The sequence below is a fragment of the Fistularia commersonii genome, chromosome 8 (genome assembly GCF_037954325.1).
Source record: "Fistularia commersonii isolate RoL2024-O1a breed Wild chromosome 8, RoL_Fcom_v1.0, whole genome shotgun sequence".
NCBI lineage: Eukaryota > Metazoa > Chordata > Actinopteri > Syngnathiformes > Fistulariidae > Fistularia > Fistularia commersonii.
In genome coordinates this window covers 9440553-9459967 of record NC_141291.1, presented here as the reverse complement: position 1 = coordinate 9459967, position 19415 = coordinate 9440553, and the positions used below count along the sequence as shown (strand labels likewise).

The window sequence follows — 19415 nt, the reverse complement described above, 5'->3', positions numbered from 1 at the left end:
ATCACCAAGGCTTCGTAATAAACGTCCCTCCATGAGTGGGTTCTCACAACCACGTACCTGGAATAAAGCCATTCAAGAAAACACCCATAAAATCACTGGAAGAATTTTTTATAATTTATGATGAATTTCCATAGGTTCTCTATCTGCCCTATGGTGCTTTTTTTGATTTCACACACGATTACCTGTTATTGTCCATATGTGTTATCGGAAAGTAGGGTTGTCTGATTCTGACCTTGAACGTGGTCCGAACCGCCCAGGCAAAGTGCTCTCGCAAGAAAAGCCCTTTCCAAGGACTCGAGGCACCCGTCCCCTGCACCTTGAGGGTGAATTACTCGTCTTTTCAGCTTGAGTTAGTTTCTTGAAATTCTATTTGCCGAGGGAAAGTGCATCGGGGTCTGTCTGTAACAGCTGAAGCGGCGGTGACAAACACTGCCATGGTTACATTTCCATCTTCATTATTCACCCTTTCTCCAAAGATGCAGTGCATTTCAATGTGGTTTGGAGTTGCATCAAATGTCCTCCGGGTGCTAAAGGTGAAGCTGATTGTAAAAGAATTCGGGGCAGGTTATGTGACCTTCTCCTAATCCAGATTAGATTGCCTTCGGCCATGAGGGTTAGGGGTGAAGCAATGGGAAACCGGGTTTCTTAGTGACCAGCATTAATTTCCATGGTTTACATTTATTTCACGCGTCTTGTAAGATCCAGCGAAGAAAACTGTACGTGACGGTATTATAACGTCAACAACGGCAATCAGTATTGCCAATGTTTCATTTCGTGGGGCCATGCAGCTGTCAGTCTGTGAGACTTGAAATCTTAAGAACCAACGACTATTAATTCTTGACCCTTTCATTCAAATCAGACTATTTTAGAATAAATTGTACTTTATTAATCAGGGTGATATTCCTTCTCTGCATTTAACCCATCGTGGATGAACCATGAGCAGTTGGCTGCCGCCTCTCAGCGCCAGGGGAGCAGTTTTGCTTGCTCAACAACACTTCGACACACTAGGAGGAGCCGGGAATCGAAGCGGGAATGTTCGGTTCCGATGCCGATCGCGCTACCTCCCGGGCCACGCCGCCCCCAAAATGCAATCCCGTCTTTTCCTTTTCCGTGTCCGCTCACCTCTGCCGGTTGTTAAGCTCTGCTCGGTCACATGACGCCCGCCCGTAGCCGCCTGACCTTAAACGGCAACAGCTCAACGCCGCAGTCGGGTTCCAGCTGAAACAACGTGTTTCCCAGAGGAAAAAGATTGCGAAAGCGCTGTAAACACACTTGAGAAAATGTCACAGCACTTCTTTGCAAGCTGTATTGGCTGCTTATTTTGCACATATAATGCGAAATGATTATTTAATCCAGCAAACAATGTTTCGTTGAATCGTTGCCACAGAGTTTGGCAACTCTCAAATCTCACACGCACACATTCACTCACAGATAAATGCCGCGCCGACACACAGACCAAAATCCATGCTTTCGGCCAATTCGAGTTCGATCAATGCCGGAGATCAATGAGCCGGTCAGCGAGGGGGTGAAGCCGATTGGCTGAAGAGCTCAGCGTCGGCCGGAGCTGCTAATTAAAGCTATTGTGCCTGGGAGAGTTTGGTGAAGCCCGGTGATTCTGTTTTGCTGAAGCTGCTGTAAAAACACGGCAAAGCACTTTGCCGTTTGTTTCGTAATCATTTCATCAGTTCGCCCCCGATGTGATGAGCGTCTCCCTCTCCCAGGGACGTGCCAACACTACAAATGCCCGGCTCCGTCTGACTTTGTTGGGTTTTCTTTTGTCAAATAGTTATATATCATTTGCCGGCACATTACAGGTGAGGGGGCTCTCGCTCGCCTCCGCCTTCGAGTACAATGATTTTCACTCGGCTCCTATCATCTTCAAAAAGAACCGTCAGCCCACCTGCTGTGCCGACTTTGGCGCACACTTTCAAGGTGCTTCATGGACGGGTGATATCTTGGCAGTCCAACGTGAGGACATACTTAATATCTGCTGGTTGTGGAGCCTCCTGAGTAAGGAATGCCAGGGCTGGGTGTACAGTGTGCCGGTATCAGTGTCTGCAGGGCGGCCTCCTCCTCCTATCTGGAGGACTGGATACTATTAACCTTGGCTCGGGATTAGTTATCCTGCTCGTACTTATTGGAGAAGAGATGCTCATGAATGCCTAAAGAGGCCACAAGGCGGTCAGAGGAGAGCACGTGCCTCCTGGTTTCTGACTCAGCTTAAACCTGATCCCGGGTTTTACTGTAAAAGCACAGAACAACGACGATCTTCTCAAAGATGTGCAAAACCACAGTGTTTTAGAAATAATATTTTAGACGGAATTTTCAAGACGCACCTTTTTTTTTTTTTTTTTTTGTTTATCTTCACGAGCGTGCTGGTAAAATGACGACGGGCCACGAGTGCCCCCTGCTGGCTGATGAGAAAACGGCAGTAGAACTTGAAGGTTCACACATGATGGGAGCGAACGTTAATGTAGCATAACAGCAATTTGACTTTTTTGCTGCAAGGATGGAGAGATGGGAAGTTCACTCAAGCAGCAGTCCCAACTCATCTTCCAAACTGAGCGCGCTCAGAAGCTATTTGTCTGCCAAAACATCCCAGCTCGGAGCATGTACTACATTTGGAATTGTGATCCGCTAACTTTTACATATCGATTTATTTTTATGCTTAACAGTTAGCAAGATATGATGGTATTTGCATAGAATGATCAAAAATTCAAGAATTTAAAGTGTTTATAGTCCTATGCAAAGTAAGAAACGTGATTCCATATGTAATGAGAGTATAAGAAAGTGTTAGCAACACAGAACAAACATTTGCTAAGAGAGCCAAACTGTAAATAAATCCTTAAATGCACATTGAAAATGCTCTGGAAATTTAGATGTTGCTATTTAGCTACGTGGTAATTCATGGCGCAAATGGAAAGAGCGTACCGAAAGGTTGCCTGTCAGTCAAGAGTAGGCAGTTGGTGAATGTGCAAATTATTAAAGTTGAAAGAACTGAGAATGAAATAGAGCCGTCCACATTATTATGAATGAATGTAAGTGATCTCACCAAGGACTTTCTGTTTCAAACTATTGCACCCCATTTTACCTTTTCACCCATTACTTTTCCCTCAGGGGTCACCACGGCCAATCACCATCTGACCTTATTCTCTCCATCCCCTTCTCTCATGCCACCTAACTTCCTTCCCTCTTTCACTCCATCCATAAATCTCCTCTCTGCTCCAACCTTAGTATCCCTCCTCTCCCCATGTCCAAACCATCTCAGTCTGACTTTATCTGCATAACATCCGATCTTCTCCTCCGTGTGTCGAAAGAAGACAAACATTGAGCGTCGTGCGGAAGATCTAAGCGATTGCCTTCTGTGTCTCCAGTCATGCCGGCCGACAGCGCCGTGGACAAAACGCCGGGCGCCCACCCGCTGCACACCGGTCTGATCCTGGGCATCCTCCTGGTCATGCTCATCATGATCGCAGGCGTGCTGGTCACCGTCTACATCTATCATCACCCCACCTCTGCGGCCAGCCTCTTTCTGATCGAGGTGAGATGGGGATTTCGTCCTCGGTTTCTTTTTAGAAAATGCTGTATAAACAACGCTCGGTGGACAAAGCAGATGGGTATTGCAGTGACAGATGTGTCAAACTGGAAAACAGGGAGAACGGTGATACTTTGAGAAGTTATTGACCATTAGGAGGAGGCCTGGATGGGGTCCAGTCCAAATGGATTGCGAGGGATAATGTTATTATGATATGCCCCTCTGAATTACGGACATTTTTCATGTCAAATCAATATTTTTTTCCTTTTTGCCGGAACATCTCATTCACCGTTCGGGCCGTGCACTTAGATCAATCTATTAAGTGTCCTCAAAGACAAAGCTAATTCTGTAAAAATGCAGATGGACGTGTTTTTCATGTTTAAAGCATTATTCCAAAAAAAAACTCTTGTGACACAAATTCAACAAAGAACATCTGCTGTGGAGAACACAGCTCCAGCTCTGACCCTCGCTGAGCACCAAGACGCCCGTCTGCACGAAACTCGGTGCATTTCGGCCTTCCCTTCCCAACACATTAACAGGCGTGGAAGTTTAGGCACGTCGTATCCGCTAGTAACTTTTAACATTAATCCTCGAGGTCCGTGCAGCTGGACAGCACAGTTTGAAAACATGTCATGTCATTTTATATCCCCTCAATGCCGGGGTATCCAGGTCGGTGATATTCCCTGCTGCGAATTTTTCCCACTTAATCCTCATCATCTTGCACATGATCCTCCTCATTAATAACTTCCTGCTTTAAGTACAGTAGTGTATGTTTCGGCTTTATTTAGTTTGACGAGTGACTATGGAGCCAAGAGGCGCAAGCACGCTTTCCCTGAACCCCAAAAAACAACTGCAACCATAACTGCTTTAAAATATTGACATGATAAACTGTCAGGACCATATGTTTTTGTCAATTTCAAGCCTTTGTGACCAAATGATAGCGGCGGAGAAAATCCAGGAGCTAATCATAAAGCATATACTCTAAGCCACAGGAAATCATTCCTGAATCAAGATGCATCAGAACGATAAGATGAGATGAGATGAGAACAACTTTATTTATCCCGAAGGAGTGCCAGAGTTTCAAGCAAAAACATAGCAATAATAGATAATAGTAGGAAGGAGGGAGAATAAGAAATACAATGAAATATAATAAAATATAAATTGTCATGGTTAAGGCTATCAAGTGTTCTAAGGTCTTAAGGACAAAAACTGAATGAACGTTGTTTTTATAAATCCTTGCTAGTTTAAAAAAGTGGTGTTATAATAATTGTACTAATAATTATAATTACTTTAACAACAACAACAATTATTGTTATTATTATGAATATTGTTCATAATAATGATAATATTAATAGCAATAAAATAAGATTTTCTTCTATTATTATTGGTAATAATAATAATAATAATAATAATATGTTAAAGAATTTTTTAAAAGACCCTGGTTGTATTCCGACTCAGGGCTATGTGGAGACTCAATGTTCTTCCGGTGTCTGCGTGTGTTTCCTCCAGGTCCTCCGATTTACTTCCACAGTACAAAAACATGCAGCAGGTTAACTGGAAAAAAATTTTAAAACTTGCCTGACATGAGTTAGTGAATGATTGAATTGTTGTCTGTTTGTATATGTGGCCCTGCGATTGACTGGTGACCAGTCCAATGTGTACCTCTAGGCTCCAGCCCCTCCATGACCCTGAGTGCAGGATAAGCAGAATAGGAATGAATGAATGAATGAATGAATGAATGAATGAATGCATAAGAGTCAATACTTGCTCCTATGCTTTGCACATGTTCCCCACCGTCTCCCAGCAAAGGGACACAGGCTCCTCTTAGAGCAAATCATCTTTTCCTCTAAATCCAGGGTTTCCATTTTTCCAATTATTTCCCTTTTTTTTCTCTCCGTGAAGAAAGACACAATTGGGATGCGTCAGAGAGTCGCTCCCCTACCAGGTCCAGCAAATCTGCTGTAAAATTGAATTTCACACTCGGTTCACACTAATTAAACAAGCGTTTCCTGCTTTCACACACTGTGCGCACATGAACCGCAATTCGCCGTGATATGCACACAGCACACAGCAGCACACAGCAGCCCCTGGGTTGTCAAGATTACCTACTTACTGTACATTTAACATCTGTTACTCCTGTAATGTTTCAAAATTCTGGTCCCCACACCTGCCCCCCCCCGCCCCCCCTCAATTTAACAGAGACGCCCGAGCAGGTGGCCAGCAATGAAGTTCCGACGAGGCTCAGGTCACCCGGCTTATGCAGAGGTGGAGCCCGTGGGACAAGAGAAGGACGGCTTCATCGAGTCCGAGCAGTGCTGAAGGCGGAGGGCACCCGCGTCCCTGTTGTCCCCCGCCTTCCCCCCGCCACCCTTCCGCCTCTTTTCCGTGCCAGTTCTCCTCCCTCCATCTCCGCGGGGGGGGGGGAGAGGGTCTTCTCACCTGGATCAGCACCTCAGCAGAGGAGCTCAGAGAAGAAAAAGAAGAAGAAGATGAGACTGGGCGAACCGGCCCGTCCAACGCACGAGCGAGAATCCCCTGAAATCGAACCCAATTGTTCGGCTCCCGTTGCCGGGGAACTGGCCTCCGGGGGATGGATGGAGGGGACGGACGGAGGGGACGGCGTTGACGTCATTGCCTGGTCAGGAACTGGTGTGAGAGGCTGCTATTGTATTTCCACGGATGGATCGTATGACCCGGCTGCCTGGACTGTGTGTGTGTGTGTGTGTGTCTAATGGGGGATGAATTACACAATATATATTTTCAGACAAAGTATGTGAACAGAGATTTCCACTTTATTGTCGATAGGGGTTATACGGTATAGGCCTTTGTATATTCATCCTTTTTTTCACTTTTTCTTTCAGTAGGTTGTTTTCACAGGAAGTGGCACATTTATCTGTTGAGACTGTCTATAAGTGCTTCTCGATCCCACAGCAGGCTTCAACCCATTTCAAGACGTGAGCTGAGATCCCGTCGCCGCGGACAACAAGTGGCAGAGGGAGATGCTCCAAGCGTCCGGCATCACTGTAGATTTAAGATTTTTTATTATTATTATTATTATTATTATTATTACTGCCGTGCCATTTTGTCTTTGAATAGTTTGCACAATATTTTCTTCTATTTTTTTTTCCATGCACATTTTCTTCCTTCTTTAGTTGACACGTGGTACTAATGCAAAATTACAAGACAGGCGCTTGTGAGTGTGTATGCTGAATATATTTTCTAAAGTTTAAGTGATTGTGTGCGTGTGTGTGTGTGTGTGTGTGAATGTGAGTGAGAATGCAAAGGACAGCGATTTATAGTGGTGAGGGGTGCATATGTTTGAGCTGGCTCTGCACGGTTGACTCGTATCCATTGTTCTGAGGTATCGGGACATGATTTTGTCTCCCAGGAAACACACTGGTGTGGTTTGTTTTCCCACTCTTAACCATCGGACTCTCATTCCCGTTCGCTGCCAGCATTACCATTGGCTCATTTGTTTCCATGGTAACAGATGGACAGGCTCATCCGGTGACAACACACTGATGTACATACCAAGGCCAAAACATTTGCAGATTCAGGTAGCTCATGGCAAATGTGTGTGTTATTGCAGTATAGTACTAAAAAAAAAAAAATTTTTTTTTTTATTTTACTTTTTACAAGTGGCCTTTTTTTTCTCCTCTTTTTTACTTTTTTACTTAAATGTGAATACCGTTCCAATCGTTGCTGCCGCAGATTCACACGGACGGCTTCTGCGCGATTTCTACAGAATCGGACAGCGATGGTGGATTCATTCGTAGAAATGTCACAGCAATCAGATCGACTCCACAGTGAAAATGCATAAAAGTACACAGACTTCTTCAGTCGCGCAGTCCAGACCAAAGACTGATCAGCAACCGGGAGAGTTGTATTCTCATAATTTTTTTAATATGCATTACCACAACTGTTACACCATGGCGGTTTCTTGTTAGTATTTGTGATCCACTGTGACTCAGCAACCATAACAGGGCAAACAGTACGAGGAGCTGCATGTCAAGGCTCGCATTTGTAGAAGTCAAGGTCATTTTGATTAAAATGAGAATCCTCCTCGCACCCGTGTAATCCGGCACACAGCAGAATTGTTGCAGTAGATAGCATGATAGCCTCTGCAAATTCATTCTTAATCCTACATCAGTAGTCAAATAGTTTACAGCTCCATTCTCAGTGGTTTCCATCCGCAGGCTTTGGGTTTTGCAAGCAGGTGAGCTGTCACGGTTAGAAATCAGAGAGGGGCCTTTCAGTGTCAAATCGCACCGACGTCCGATACAGTGAAACTCCAGCACATTTCTAACAGGAGGCCACAAAACGGGATCGCCGACCGTCTGCCGCTCAGATGGTTAGAGCAGTGTTTCCCAACCTTTTTTGAGCCACAGAACATTTTTTACAATTGAAAAATCACACAGCATGCCACCAATTAAAAATGTCAAAAACGTTTTTCACGAAATAGAGTGAATCTATAGTTTCAGTCAACTTATCTGGCCCTGTTTGGTTGAACACATAGTTGATATTCTTGCAGGAACTGGGGAGAGAAACAAAGAAAGAATGCCTTCAACTACTCTGAGAAAGGGAGTAGAGCTGAAATAGCTCTATTTGCCATAATGGGAACTCAGGTGTATCTACCTGCAGCAAGTGAATACACAGATAAATTGACTACCTGTTGCCATTTAGTGGAAGAGCATTTAATTGTTCTCCCTGTCACTGCATGCTGCCTACATATATAGATGTACGAAGACACATAATTTGCGTTGAATAAATCATTTTTTGGACCAATCAGGTGAAAGTGGGCATTTTTCCACGTCACACCTGATGAGCTCTCACGGCACGCTAATGTGTCATGGCACGGCGGTTGGGAAACACTGAGTTAGAGGTCATCACAAACAACAATAACCCTGCAGACGCATTGCCAGCGAAAGTCATGCATTGTGTCACTTTACTTGAAATGGGGTTTGAAGTTAAAAACACTATTGATTGAAATATTCCAGATAATTCCTTCTGTCCAGAAGTTTGGCATTTATTGGATTTATTGGCAAAAATGGATATGAGCCTGCAAAACCTTCTTCGTTTGGTTTGAAAAGTTCACTTCATAAACACTGGAGAAAGCAAAGTCACGTTTAAGTGCAAGAAATATGAAGCAGCATTATTGATCTGACCCTAGAAACTGGAAATTAATAGCTTTTATTTTTTATCCCTGACTGTCTAGTTCTGTTTTGGTGCTTGTTGCAGGTTTATGAGTCAATTATTTCTGGCTAAGTACTATAACACGGAATAAATGATAAAAATTAGGAGACTAAAACTGTGCTCCTACTGTTGACAAGACGCATTTGAGGTAAAATTTGTAATTAAATAAGCGTCGCCTGTGTCCTTAACCCGGCTGCTTCCCACAGATGCGATCTTAGGGTCTCTCGGGGCCCAAAGGCGAAAATTCACAGGGGGCCCTTCCAAGGAGCGTTCGCAACCACTATATAATAAATAATCTGAAAAAATAAAGTGCACATTAATCACATTTGCATCAAAATAAGAATATAGACGTGAAATCGCAATCAAAGGGGGAATTCTAAAGAGCAATAAGAGTTCTGCTGCGGCCCGCCGACCTGCATTTCGCAATGACAGCTCAGTGCAAACTCTCCACATTGTCGCTCTTGTAGCGATTCAGAGTTGATCGACCCTTTAGGCGAGGGCCGACCCGCGGGCCGCAGAAGAAATCGCACGAAGAAATCGAAGTGGCGAAAGCTGAGTCGCGTTCGTACTGAAAACAATCAGAAGGAATAAAACCCCCTGTTTAAATTGGCCCGGTTGAAGAAATCATCTTTGCAAACGCTCGGAGAGTCTGCTCGTTGTAAACCGCCGCCTGAAACTGCAACTGTTTATTTCACTTTTGTTATGTTCTAATCACTGTCAGAAACTAGTCAGAAAGAAGTGGCCGGTATTCAGATGGTGTGGCTTCGCAGTCTGAGAACTCCGCTTGCTTCACCGAACTCGACTCCTTTCTTTTTTTAGCGTGTTATTTTAGATGAGAAAAGTGCTGTGGTTGAGCTAGACTGATCGACTGCTGTGAGCTGTGAGGTTTGAAAAGTTGAGTCGAATAAACTTCCCCCCCACCCCACGGACTCGGAGGAAACTGACATGGATCACGACCTCGCCTTTGCTCAGGTCTGGTCACGTCATAGCACACAAACGAGACTCACACAGCATCGCGGCCGTCTGTCACTTCTGTAACTACTGTTGGTTTGATTACATTTGAAATAATAAACAATGTTGTTAAAAACACTTAAACCTCTTGTTTGTTTCTGCGCGTACCAATATCATCGAATCTGCAAGGCGGGAGGAAAAATTCAATACATTTGCTTGACTTCATATTTCACTTTATATAGATAATATAATAGTGTAATAATTCATGATAAACGTGGCAAATCATTAATAATTAATTTGAATTACAGACAAATTAAAAAAAAAATAATTCAAATTAATTCAAAATTAGGAATTGCAAAAAAGGAGATTTATATTGTTTTAAGCTGGAATTGAATACCTTCACTGATGAAAAAAGGAATTACTTGAAAGATGAAGTGCTGGGCATTTGTTTTTGTTTTTTCCACTACTCTGCAAAGCGAGTTTGCTCCTAAAAGATTTATTCACATCATCTGTACCGTCCCGAAGCAGCGCTTGAATGATGTTTTCTGATGAAGCTGAAGATGTGCCTTTGAGATAAAGCTCCACAGCGGACTGAGCTGAGCAAACAGCGGAGATGGAGCAGAACCAGGAGGGGAATTATTGACCGAGGCTGGCGGAGCTTTCAGACGCTATTTGATAAATGCAAAGATCTCAGACGCCATTGATTCGGCTGCACGGCAAACAAAGAGAATTAGGCCTTGCTAAAACTGAAAGTGAAGTGGGATGTAATGAGTCCCATGCCACAAACACAAGCTCCTTAAATGCTACATGTAAATAGGAATGGGACGTTCTTTGGCCGGCAATCAATTATCTTACCCATAATCAATCGACGGGTCTGCAGATCCATCATGGGAGCGGCTGTCGATGGAGTTGGTAGATGGAGAGGACGGAGTGGGATGGGAAAACGTGCCAGCATGTTTTAACAAAATTTGACCTCTGACAGTAGAGAAAGTGATATAGAAAACAAAATTATTATTTCACTGATATGAAAAGCATATCAAAACCATGAATTGAAAAATGACTTCAGTCATGGTCACACGATACCCTCAAATCTATTGAGAAAATTTGTTTCCATTTGCCTTGATTATGATAAATATAGTGCAGCATGTTTAAACTTTAAAAAATATGTGTTTAGTTCATTTACAGAGCTACAAAATGTTAACCTCATGGAAACACGTTTCACATAATTATAACTACGTTATGACAAGAGAATGAAAATAGACTATATTCAGTACCTGTAAAAACACTGGTTTCGTATGTCAGAGAACTTGCCAAATCCTTATCACAGACGTTTATCCTCGTAGGAGGGATACTTAAGCTCCCCAGAGTCTCTAAAAAGCATTACTTGTTCTATCCTGTCTGCACTTGTTACTTCATCAGTGCATGAAAGTCACCTCACATCTTCTCCTGAGTCCTTTGCCTCTCAGTTCAGAGGTTCCCAGGAGGATGTGGCTTCATCTACCGCTGCATCTCCAAACATCCAACCAATGATTTCTTTGGAGTATTTAAGCCCCAATCCTCAAATCTTTTCCGCCCCCTATCACTTTCTATCTCAATACGGTACCCGTCTAAGGTTTCTGCCTCGTCAAGGTGTGTTTTCCTCGCCACTTTCCCAAAGTGCTTGATCATGAAGGAACATTGGGTCCCACGGATCATTTTAAAGAGTTTGGTCCAGGCCTGCTCTATGCGTAACATGCCATCAGACAACCGTGTTGTAATTTCGTGCAACATTAATGAAATATAGCCTGATTCGACTTAAAATGCAAGCTAAAACATGTTCTACATTTCTAAAAGTAAGACCAATGTGATCAAACCATGCATTAATGTGGATATATCCGAAACGCAGAACACAGTGCAGACTTTGTTGAAGTACATTTAATCTGTCAACAGCAAAGCCTCAATGATTCCTGAGGTGAAGTTGTGTTTCATGCTGAAATGCTTCAAACAAAAAGAACCAATGATGATGGACCCTCAGAGATTTACAAGCCACTATTTCACATTGGTTGTGATTGTCATATTGTGATTTGGTCAACTGGGCTCTCAGCTGTGGTTTTGGGGCCTGAATTAACAAAAGCTTCAAGAAAGAACCATCTTAAATGCAATGTCAGCATGGATTCAAAGCTGCTTCAGGACCAGATGTTTACCTCAGGAGGTGGTAGGACATGCAGGTACAGGAACTTGTAACTAGCTTCCTATTAGCAAATTTTGTAAGTGTCAGGGCTCAAAATGAGTCCCTTAGTGTCAGATTAAAGAACAAAGAAAACATTCAATCATAACATTTTTTTTTATCCAGATTCAGGTTTGAGGACAAATCCATCAGTATATCCACACCATAATAGAATTCATCCTGTTTTTCCTTTCCTACGTACATACAGGACTGTCTCAGAAAATGTTAATATTATGATTAAGTTCTTTATCTTCTGTAATGCAATTACAAAATCAAAAATGTTATACATTCTGGATTCATTACAAATCAACTGAAATATTGCAAGCCTTTCATTATTTTAATATTGCTGATTATGGCTTACATCTTAAGAAAACTCAAAAATTCTATCTCAAAATATTATATTATGAAAAAGTAATATTCTAATATTTTGAAACAGTCCTGTATAGCTGCACAATCAGTCAATGCACTGACAAGAACAGAATCTGTGAAGTGTGTTTATTTACCTGTGCCCCGATTTCCAGACTACAAGCCCCTACTGTTTTTTCACACAGTTTGAACACTGAGGCTTAAACAATGATGCAGCCAATTTATGGATTTTTTTTTTCGTCTCACGAGCTTCATGCTTACAAAACATTTAGCCTCATCACATCTGACCAATGAAATTACCGTGAAATTCTGAGGCTGTTCAATTCCGACGCCAAAGACAATTTTAATAGTTTAGTGTGCAGGAAGACGAAGATAGCGATCAGGGACAAAGCGGGGATAGAAAAAGGATTGATGGATGGACTTTTCCTTGTGTTATTTATTTTATCAGTCATGTGACTTGCACTTTTCGGAAAAAGCATTTCCAGCATGTATTTAAGTTTTAAAAAAAAATGTTTCTGTGTAAATATCCCGTGTTACAACGTGGACACCTGCAGCTTATAGACATGTGTGGCCTTTATATTTAAACATATATATATTAATTTTTAGCCAGTAAAGCTTATATTCAGGTGTGCTCAATAGTCCAAAAATTATGGTAATATATATATCAAATATTTGATTATACCAGATACATCTTTATGGTATTTACATTGCTTTTTACAGATCTTTCTGTCTCATGTGGATCCAATTGCTGTTGAACAGACAACAGCTCAGTCCTTGCATGTGTAGCAAGGTTTGCTATACTGTCAGATACTAATGTCAAATGGCCATACGTATAGCCCTTGGTTTGAGTTAAAGTATTGGGTGCCAGAGTTTGGATATCCCACAAAAAGGAAATATCATGATAAAAGATACTCTGTCACACATTAATATTCCTAAAGCTCATTTGGCTCTGTGAAATTAAGAAGATCCCCAAGATAAAAGCAAAGGGCACAGCTTGCATGTCAAATAAGTTTATCTCGGCTGCAAAGCAGGTTCGCGCTTTTTGCCATTGGACCACTATTCTGTAGATATTAGACATCCAGGGCTTGTTTTGAAACCTGAATCAGGCACATTAAACTTTTTATTTGATTGAGGGAAATAGTTTATGCTGGTAACCAGAGATAAAGTGGTCATTTGCACCTAAAAACTGTGAGAATCTGTTTATTTTCAGAGACTATGAGCCTGATCAAGAGAATGTCTATTAGCTTTTTTTATTAACTGAGAAAAACACAAAACCTTTGTTCAATCATTGAAAGAAAATTCAAAAATTTTAAAACAAGAAAAAAATAAACCAAAAGTACAGTAAAGAACATCTCACAACATTCTTACAGCAAAAATGCTAGGCTGACTTGTAGATGGTTTTCTACACAGCCTTTGTGGATTATGATCTTAACATCTTTGCGATCTGATTTACCTTTTGCGCCTGGAAAAGGAGTGAAAGTGCAAACTCATGTTGGTTGAATGGTTGATTGGCAGGGTGGAGGGATGTTCAAGCCAAAGGCACATCGTGACCAGTTCATATTCAGAACGTCTGGCCCAGCAGACTTATTTGCTGATGAAAGTGAAACGTCACCTAGATAACCTTGTGACTGTGTATTCCCAAAACAAAGAGAACCTCTCTGCTGTTGAACATCACAACACTGAGCAACGTTGTTTTCTAGCGGTGTCTCGAGCAGCTGACTCTTCCCTGAGCTGAAATCCCTTGAAAAGGTGCAAGATCAAGCCCAGCTGACTGCTGACAAAGCCCTTAACACAACAGTCTTCTCCCAGTTCCCCTCATCCCCTCCCAACTCATCCTCACTGATAGGGAGTCAAAGACTGATGCCATCAGAGAATGTTTCCATTTTTCGTGATCCCGGGGAATTTTGATAAATGAAGAAATGAGACGGAACCAGTTGTAATATCTGTAAAATCATAATTTCATGGGTTCAAACACAGAATAAAGCAAATAACGAGGAGCTGAAGCTTGAGGAATGGCAAATCATTTTTCTGTTTTCAACTAAGAGTGATAATGTGCTTGTATGAAGTAACAATATGTCAGTACTAATTCAATCTTAACTTTAAACAATACTGATTAATTGAACTGATGAAGAGATCAGCTAACTAAGAGGAACAGAAACAATGATATTAACATCAAGAAAATCAAAATCAATTCCCATCTATTTTTAATAGTTATATAGATGTCTACTATCCACAAGACAAGCCCTTGGCTCACCTTTCGAAGATCCCACTCATATGGTTGGACAAAGTGCCAGAGGTGAAAAACATACAGTTGACAAGCAATGCCTCATTTTGTGATCTAATGACAGATATTGCAAGATAAAACTCTACAGATAAAGGCTTTGGGCCAAAAAAAGTAAAAAGAAAGTGAACATTATGAATAAATAAATCTTAAAAAGTTGTCAGGACACCAAACAACACAAATCTGACATCAGTGGTAGCTCTCAAGTGTATTAAAGTCACAAACTGGCGGAGAGAGACACTCATGAATTCGACAAGCAGTTTTAAAAGATTTCCTTTTTTGCTTAAAAGAATGACGAAGCAGAGTAGATCCCTGGACTAACAGCGTTTCCGGAGCCATCTACGGGAATTTCAGACATTGCAGCACCAAATGGAAATTGAAGGATGACCGTGAACTGTTTTGAAACACAAGAATCAAATGCCACATTCGTAACCCTTGGTCTAAGAGTGGCATGTGACTCCTTTTGGGACACAGAAAGGCAAGCTATAGAGACAACAGAGATTGCGAAACATTCTCCTGCTTTGTAACTGATGGTGTAATAAAAGAATAGAATAGTCACATGACCCATTTACGGTTTGGTCACAAATGTAGGAATCATAAAAAAATCTTTCCCTTAATTTTTACTAAAATATGAAAGAAACATTTAGTCGTGCAGTTCTGTCAGTAGCATTAGATAGGACGAAACAAGTTCCAAACCTAACTGTTGTTTGTAACAGTTTTCTTCCATAGGTTCAGTTAAAATTCAATTTGAGCCATCATTTTTTCTCAGATGGAATTTCTAACAGTGCAAATGTTCCAAAGTTAAAAAAACACAACATGTTACATGCTGCAGCAAGTAGCCTGAACAAAATATTGGAAACATGTTTCAGTATAATCCGATAGAGTTCAAAAGAGTACCTCCAAATCAGTATCAAATAATGATCATAATTTTCAAACAGATTCTATTAAAATAGAAAATGAAAAAACATGCTCCTAATGGACAGGAGATTCATGTTATTTTTATCTAGATGAAAATAATAAGTTGGTAAATGTGTGAATCATTTAAGAGCATAAAAATCTGGGTATGGCTGATAGAACTGTCCCTGAAGAAGCTATCATTCAGGTGATTGGTTGACAGGTCTTTTTGGTCACACACACACACATACATATTATATATATATATATGTAGTTTACTTGTTTTTGCATGGATAATGAGTATTTGTTTAGATGAACAGAGGGCTTTCAATGTGTGAAGAAATGAGCACCCCATCAAGGACCAGAAAAACATGACAGCACTGACTTTGCCATGGCTGTCACAGCATCACATGTAAATACCTTCTATAAAATCCTCTAAAAAGAGGGAAAATTCTTGCCTCATTTTTTGTTAAACTTTAGTAATACAATAACTCAATAACTCTTATCAACATCAGCTGATAAGTGTACATAGCCTGGAAAGGATGTAAAGTGAGATAATTTTCACCTGTACCTATGGAGGGTACTTGGCATGTTGTCCCACTGCTTCTCTTCCTCAGTTTTTAGCACGCTGCATTTTGCCCACGGCATTGTGGCGCCCCCCAGGGGAAGTGGGCCTCACACTTCGAAAGCCACTACATTTATAAATATATATGAAAAGCTAATGACAAAAGGAGCTCCTCTGAAGCCACAGAAATCACATGGACAATAAGACCTTACAGCACGTGCGCTGCTCAAGCCTGTAATAATGAAACCAGCAACAGCAGATGATTGTGAATGCCCCTCAACAGCCAACTGGAACAGAGTGCACTGTACAACATTCTCAGCAGTACTGGGCATTTCATTTCCTCTTGTTAATTGAGTTAGGTTGACTGTTTCGTGTCACCTTTTTCTGTATTTTGCCTCCTATGTGACTAATAAAGTATCATCTGTTATGTCACTTTCTTTTCTGTGTTTGGCTGTTTCTTTCTCTCTCTATCTCTCACTAACGTGGACAGGGAGGCCACACTGTCTGTGAGCAGATACATCTAGATCAATCACGTTTTTCGGGCTCATAGCAGCATATCTGCCGCTGATGACAGTACAAAGAATATCAACAAAAGGTTAAACATGGCTGTGACCTGGGGGAAAATGATGGGGTGTAGTGGCTTCAATGACCGGTCAACCAACCAACATCTAGCTTCTTTTTAACTAATGTTTGGTTGACTATGGAGAGACAGGTACAGAGGCAAAAGGCACTTTGTTCATCAGTGTGAGAAGATACAGCATTATAAAGAAGGCACCCAACTAAAAGACCTGCTAGCCTCATTGATTACAAAAATAAATAAAGTACATCATAAAGTTATGTACATTCAGTGAAACTACAGTAAATTACCATTTACTGGTGTGCCACATATGCAGCTCTGGCATCAGTGTGGTCACATGAGTCAGCACTTAAGTGGATCCAACAGCAAAGAATGTCTTCTTAATCTGAAATCAAATAGATAGTGCCAATAAATACATTACGATATAAAATGCAACTCTCCTGCATTCTATAAACAGTAAAATTTGAAGGCGCTTATAAGATGATGTTTATAAGACTTTGACCAACCTAGTAGCTGAGATAAATGCATCACTCACTGGACACGGGTTCTACCTCCATGGATTTGGGCAGACCCTCCATAGAGTTCTGCTTGGGTCTTGCACCCAGCTCTTGCACATCTCGAGCCGGATTCTTGTTCTCATCCAGGAGTTTCTTCTCTTTTTTCCCCTCTTCCATGATGAAGCAGCCACCTTCCTCCGCCACCAACTTTTCAACCCTCTCAATCAAGCGTCCAACCTGGGGATGCTCCCCAAATATGCAATTATTTATAACAAAATACCTGCGTTTACACTTTTCAAGAACCCACATAAGATCCTTACCCTCCCTTCGAATGTACCTCTCAATGGAGATTTTCCTCAACACCTCTGCCCAAGAGAACACAACAATTATATGCTTCCACACATGCTCCCCAAATAGGGTGACATGCTCCTCAATGCGTGCACGGTCCACCTCTGTGAACATGCCCACAGGGATGACCAGCAAGAAGGCGTGGGGACCCGGAGGGCAAAGGTTGGCTCCTCTCTTGAGCTCCTCTTTGTAAGAAACTGGTGTATCCTGGGTGGAGAACCAGCCTGGAGTGTCAACCACAGTAACTTGCCGTCCCTGCACATCAGCCTGCCTCTTCACACAGAACTCCGCCGCCCGTTCCAGACGAAACTCCTCTCGCCCGATGATGGTGTTGCCCGTCAGGCTCTTCCCGGGCCATCTCCAACCAAGAACCACCAGGCGGACCTCATTTAAGTGGTTTTTCTTCTCGGCTGACGCTGCTGCAATTGTGTCCCCCTCGTTCGAGACACAGGAGCCTCCGACTGCAGTCATAGAATTAAATATATTGTGACAAAAAGCAGTACTATGTGAAACTATCAGGCAGACCATAGCCTAGGGATGAAATCAATAATATATTATGACTTTGTCAAACACTGAAGTAAAACACAATATGATAGAGGACAGTTACCTAAAGTGCAAGGTGACATACTTTTTCTAATTTTCTCAGAACACATTCCTCAAGAATCTGCACATGGGCTTTCACCATTTCGATCCACAATTAGAAAATATGCAAGTTGCAGCCCATACATTTCCAGCCTATTAACTAATTACCTTGCGGTACTTACAGAAGGTTAGTGTTGAGAAGTAGTACTTTGTGAATTTTCCTGTAAAAATAGCTCCAACCGTATGGACGTATTTAATGCAAGTGCATTATTCATATAAGTACGTATTTCGAAGATCTATCGCCAAGACTAATCGGAACTTTACAAACCGTGAACGAGTTATCACCTCCAATCGCACCAATAACTTTAAACGACCATGAGTAATTTCACCTGAAGATGAGTGCTTAGGTTCTATGAGAATGTATTCTTGATATTCGTTAAAATATTACTGTAGTAATAATCTTAGTGTAAGTCTTTCGTGTTCACTGTCACTGAATGTGCGACGTGTAGGACGTGAATATATCCGGATGTGGCAGTAAGCTAACAGTTGAGCTAACTTGGCGCTAACTTATTAGCAGCTGAAAAAATCCTCAAAGTTAAGTATATTGTTGAATAAAACCTTTTCGTAAAACAATAACTTTACGTCCTTACCAGCAGTTTGTAGTTGACAATTTTCTGCCATCTTATTCCAGATAAATACGCCTTGTATTTTCGTCCGTCCGGTTTGCCGAGGAACTTCCTCCTACCTGATGACACTAGTAGTCGACTCCGGAATGCAACTGTTTCCGGTAAGTCCTTTCAAAATAAAAGCCGTGATAAACCGCGCTAAGGAGGAAGTCGATTCCACTTAACGCTCTTACGAGGATGTAAGATGTGCTTTGAATTTCGACGAGTTAAGGTGCATTCATAGCACATTTCTTGCAAAAATTGACCTTTTTCTCAATTTATGCTGAAATTTAAGCAGTGAAAAAAACAGATTATATCCTTACATTGTGCAAAGCCAATTGCAAAGATGCTGGTTGTTTAAAAACAAACTAAACAATGGAGATGCTTGTTGTTACTTTGCCATGTCATCTGCAGCATCAACCCTCAGAAAACCGACTTCATAATCCAGTTCAAATGATGAACTCCATTTCAGCAAAGAGTCTGAGCAGATGGCCTTAAGCCAACTGAAAAGTGGAAAATGCTTTTGTGGTCAATAAAAAGAACATTAACATATTCAATAACTTGTTTAAAAAAATGAGACTCCAATATTTCAGATTGGTTACTTTATTTAGATTACATTTAAGAGAGGCATACACTTTTACCCATCTAACATAAAAAAGCAGTATATTTACAATGTTAACGCAGGGGCTATGTTTATTTACACATTTCTTGCAGTAGGCATGTCTGCTATGTAAATCCCTGCATATCCCAGTGCA

The 19415-nt window shown here is 41.5% G+C and overlaps 2 protein-coding genes across 4 annotated transcripts in view; one reads left to right on the top strand and one right to left on the bottom strand.

Annotated features, from left to right (window-relative positions):
- Positions 1-9823, top strand: part of plxdc2b (plexin domain containing 2b) — a 101404-nt gene extending 91581 nt beyond the window's left edge. The window contains exons 13-14 of the mRNA XM_086151049.1: positions 3375-3541; positions 5735-9823. Of these exons, the coding sequence (XP_086007175.1) occupies positions 3375-3541; positions 5735-5854 (287 nt within the window). The 3' untranslated portion in view covers positions 5855-9823. The remainder of the gene's footprint in view (positions 1-3374; positions 3542-5734) is intronic.
- gimap4 (GTPase IMAP family member 4) lies at positions 6496-18756 on the bottom strand. Of its 3 annotated transcripts, XR_015106501.1 has the most exons (4): positions 18646-18756; positions 17075-17874; positions 16859-16953; positions 6496-6556 (listed from the first exon to the last, which is right to left on the bottom strand). XR_015106501.1 is itself a non-coding variant. In XM_086151050.1 (3 exons), the coding sequence occupies exons 1-2, from the start codon at positions 18674-18676 to the stop codon at positions 17096-17098; spliced, it is 810 nt and encodes a 269-aa protein (XP_086007176.1). In that variant the 5' UTR covers positions 18677-18756; the 3' UTR covers positions 14189-16953; positions 17075-17095. The 3 variants fall into 3 exon arrangements, 2 of the variants coding, with proteins under 2 accessions (XP_086007176.1, XP_086007178.1); XM_086151050.1 differs by lacking the exon at positions 6496-6556 and having other exon boundaries at positions 14189-16953; XM_086151052.1 differs by lacking the exon at positions 6496-6556 and having other exon boundaries at positions 14189-16953; positions 17104-17874.
- Positions 18757-19415: the final 659 nt, after the last annotated feature.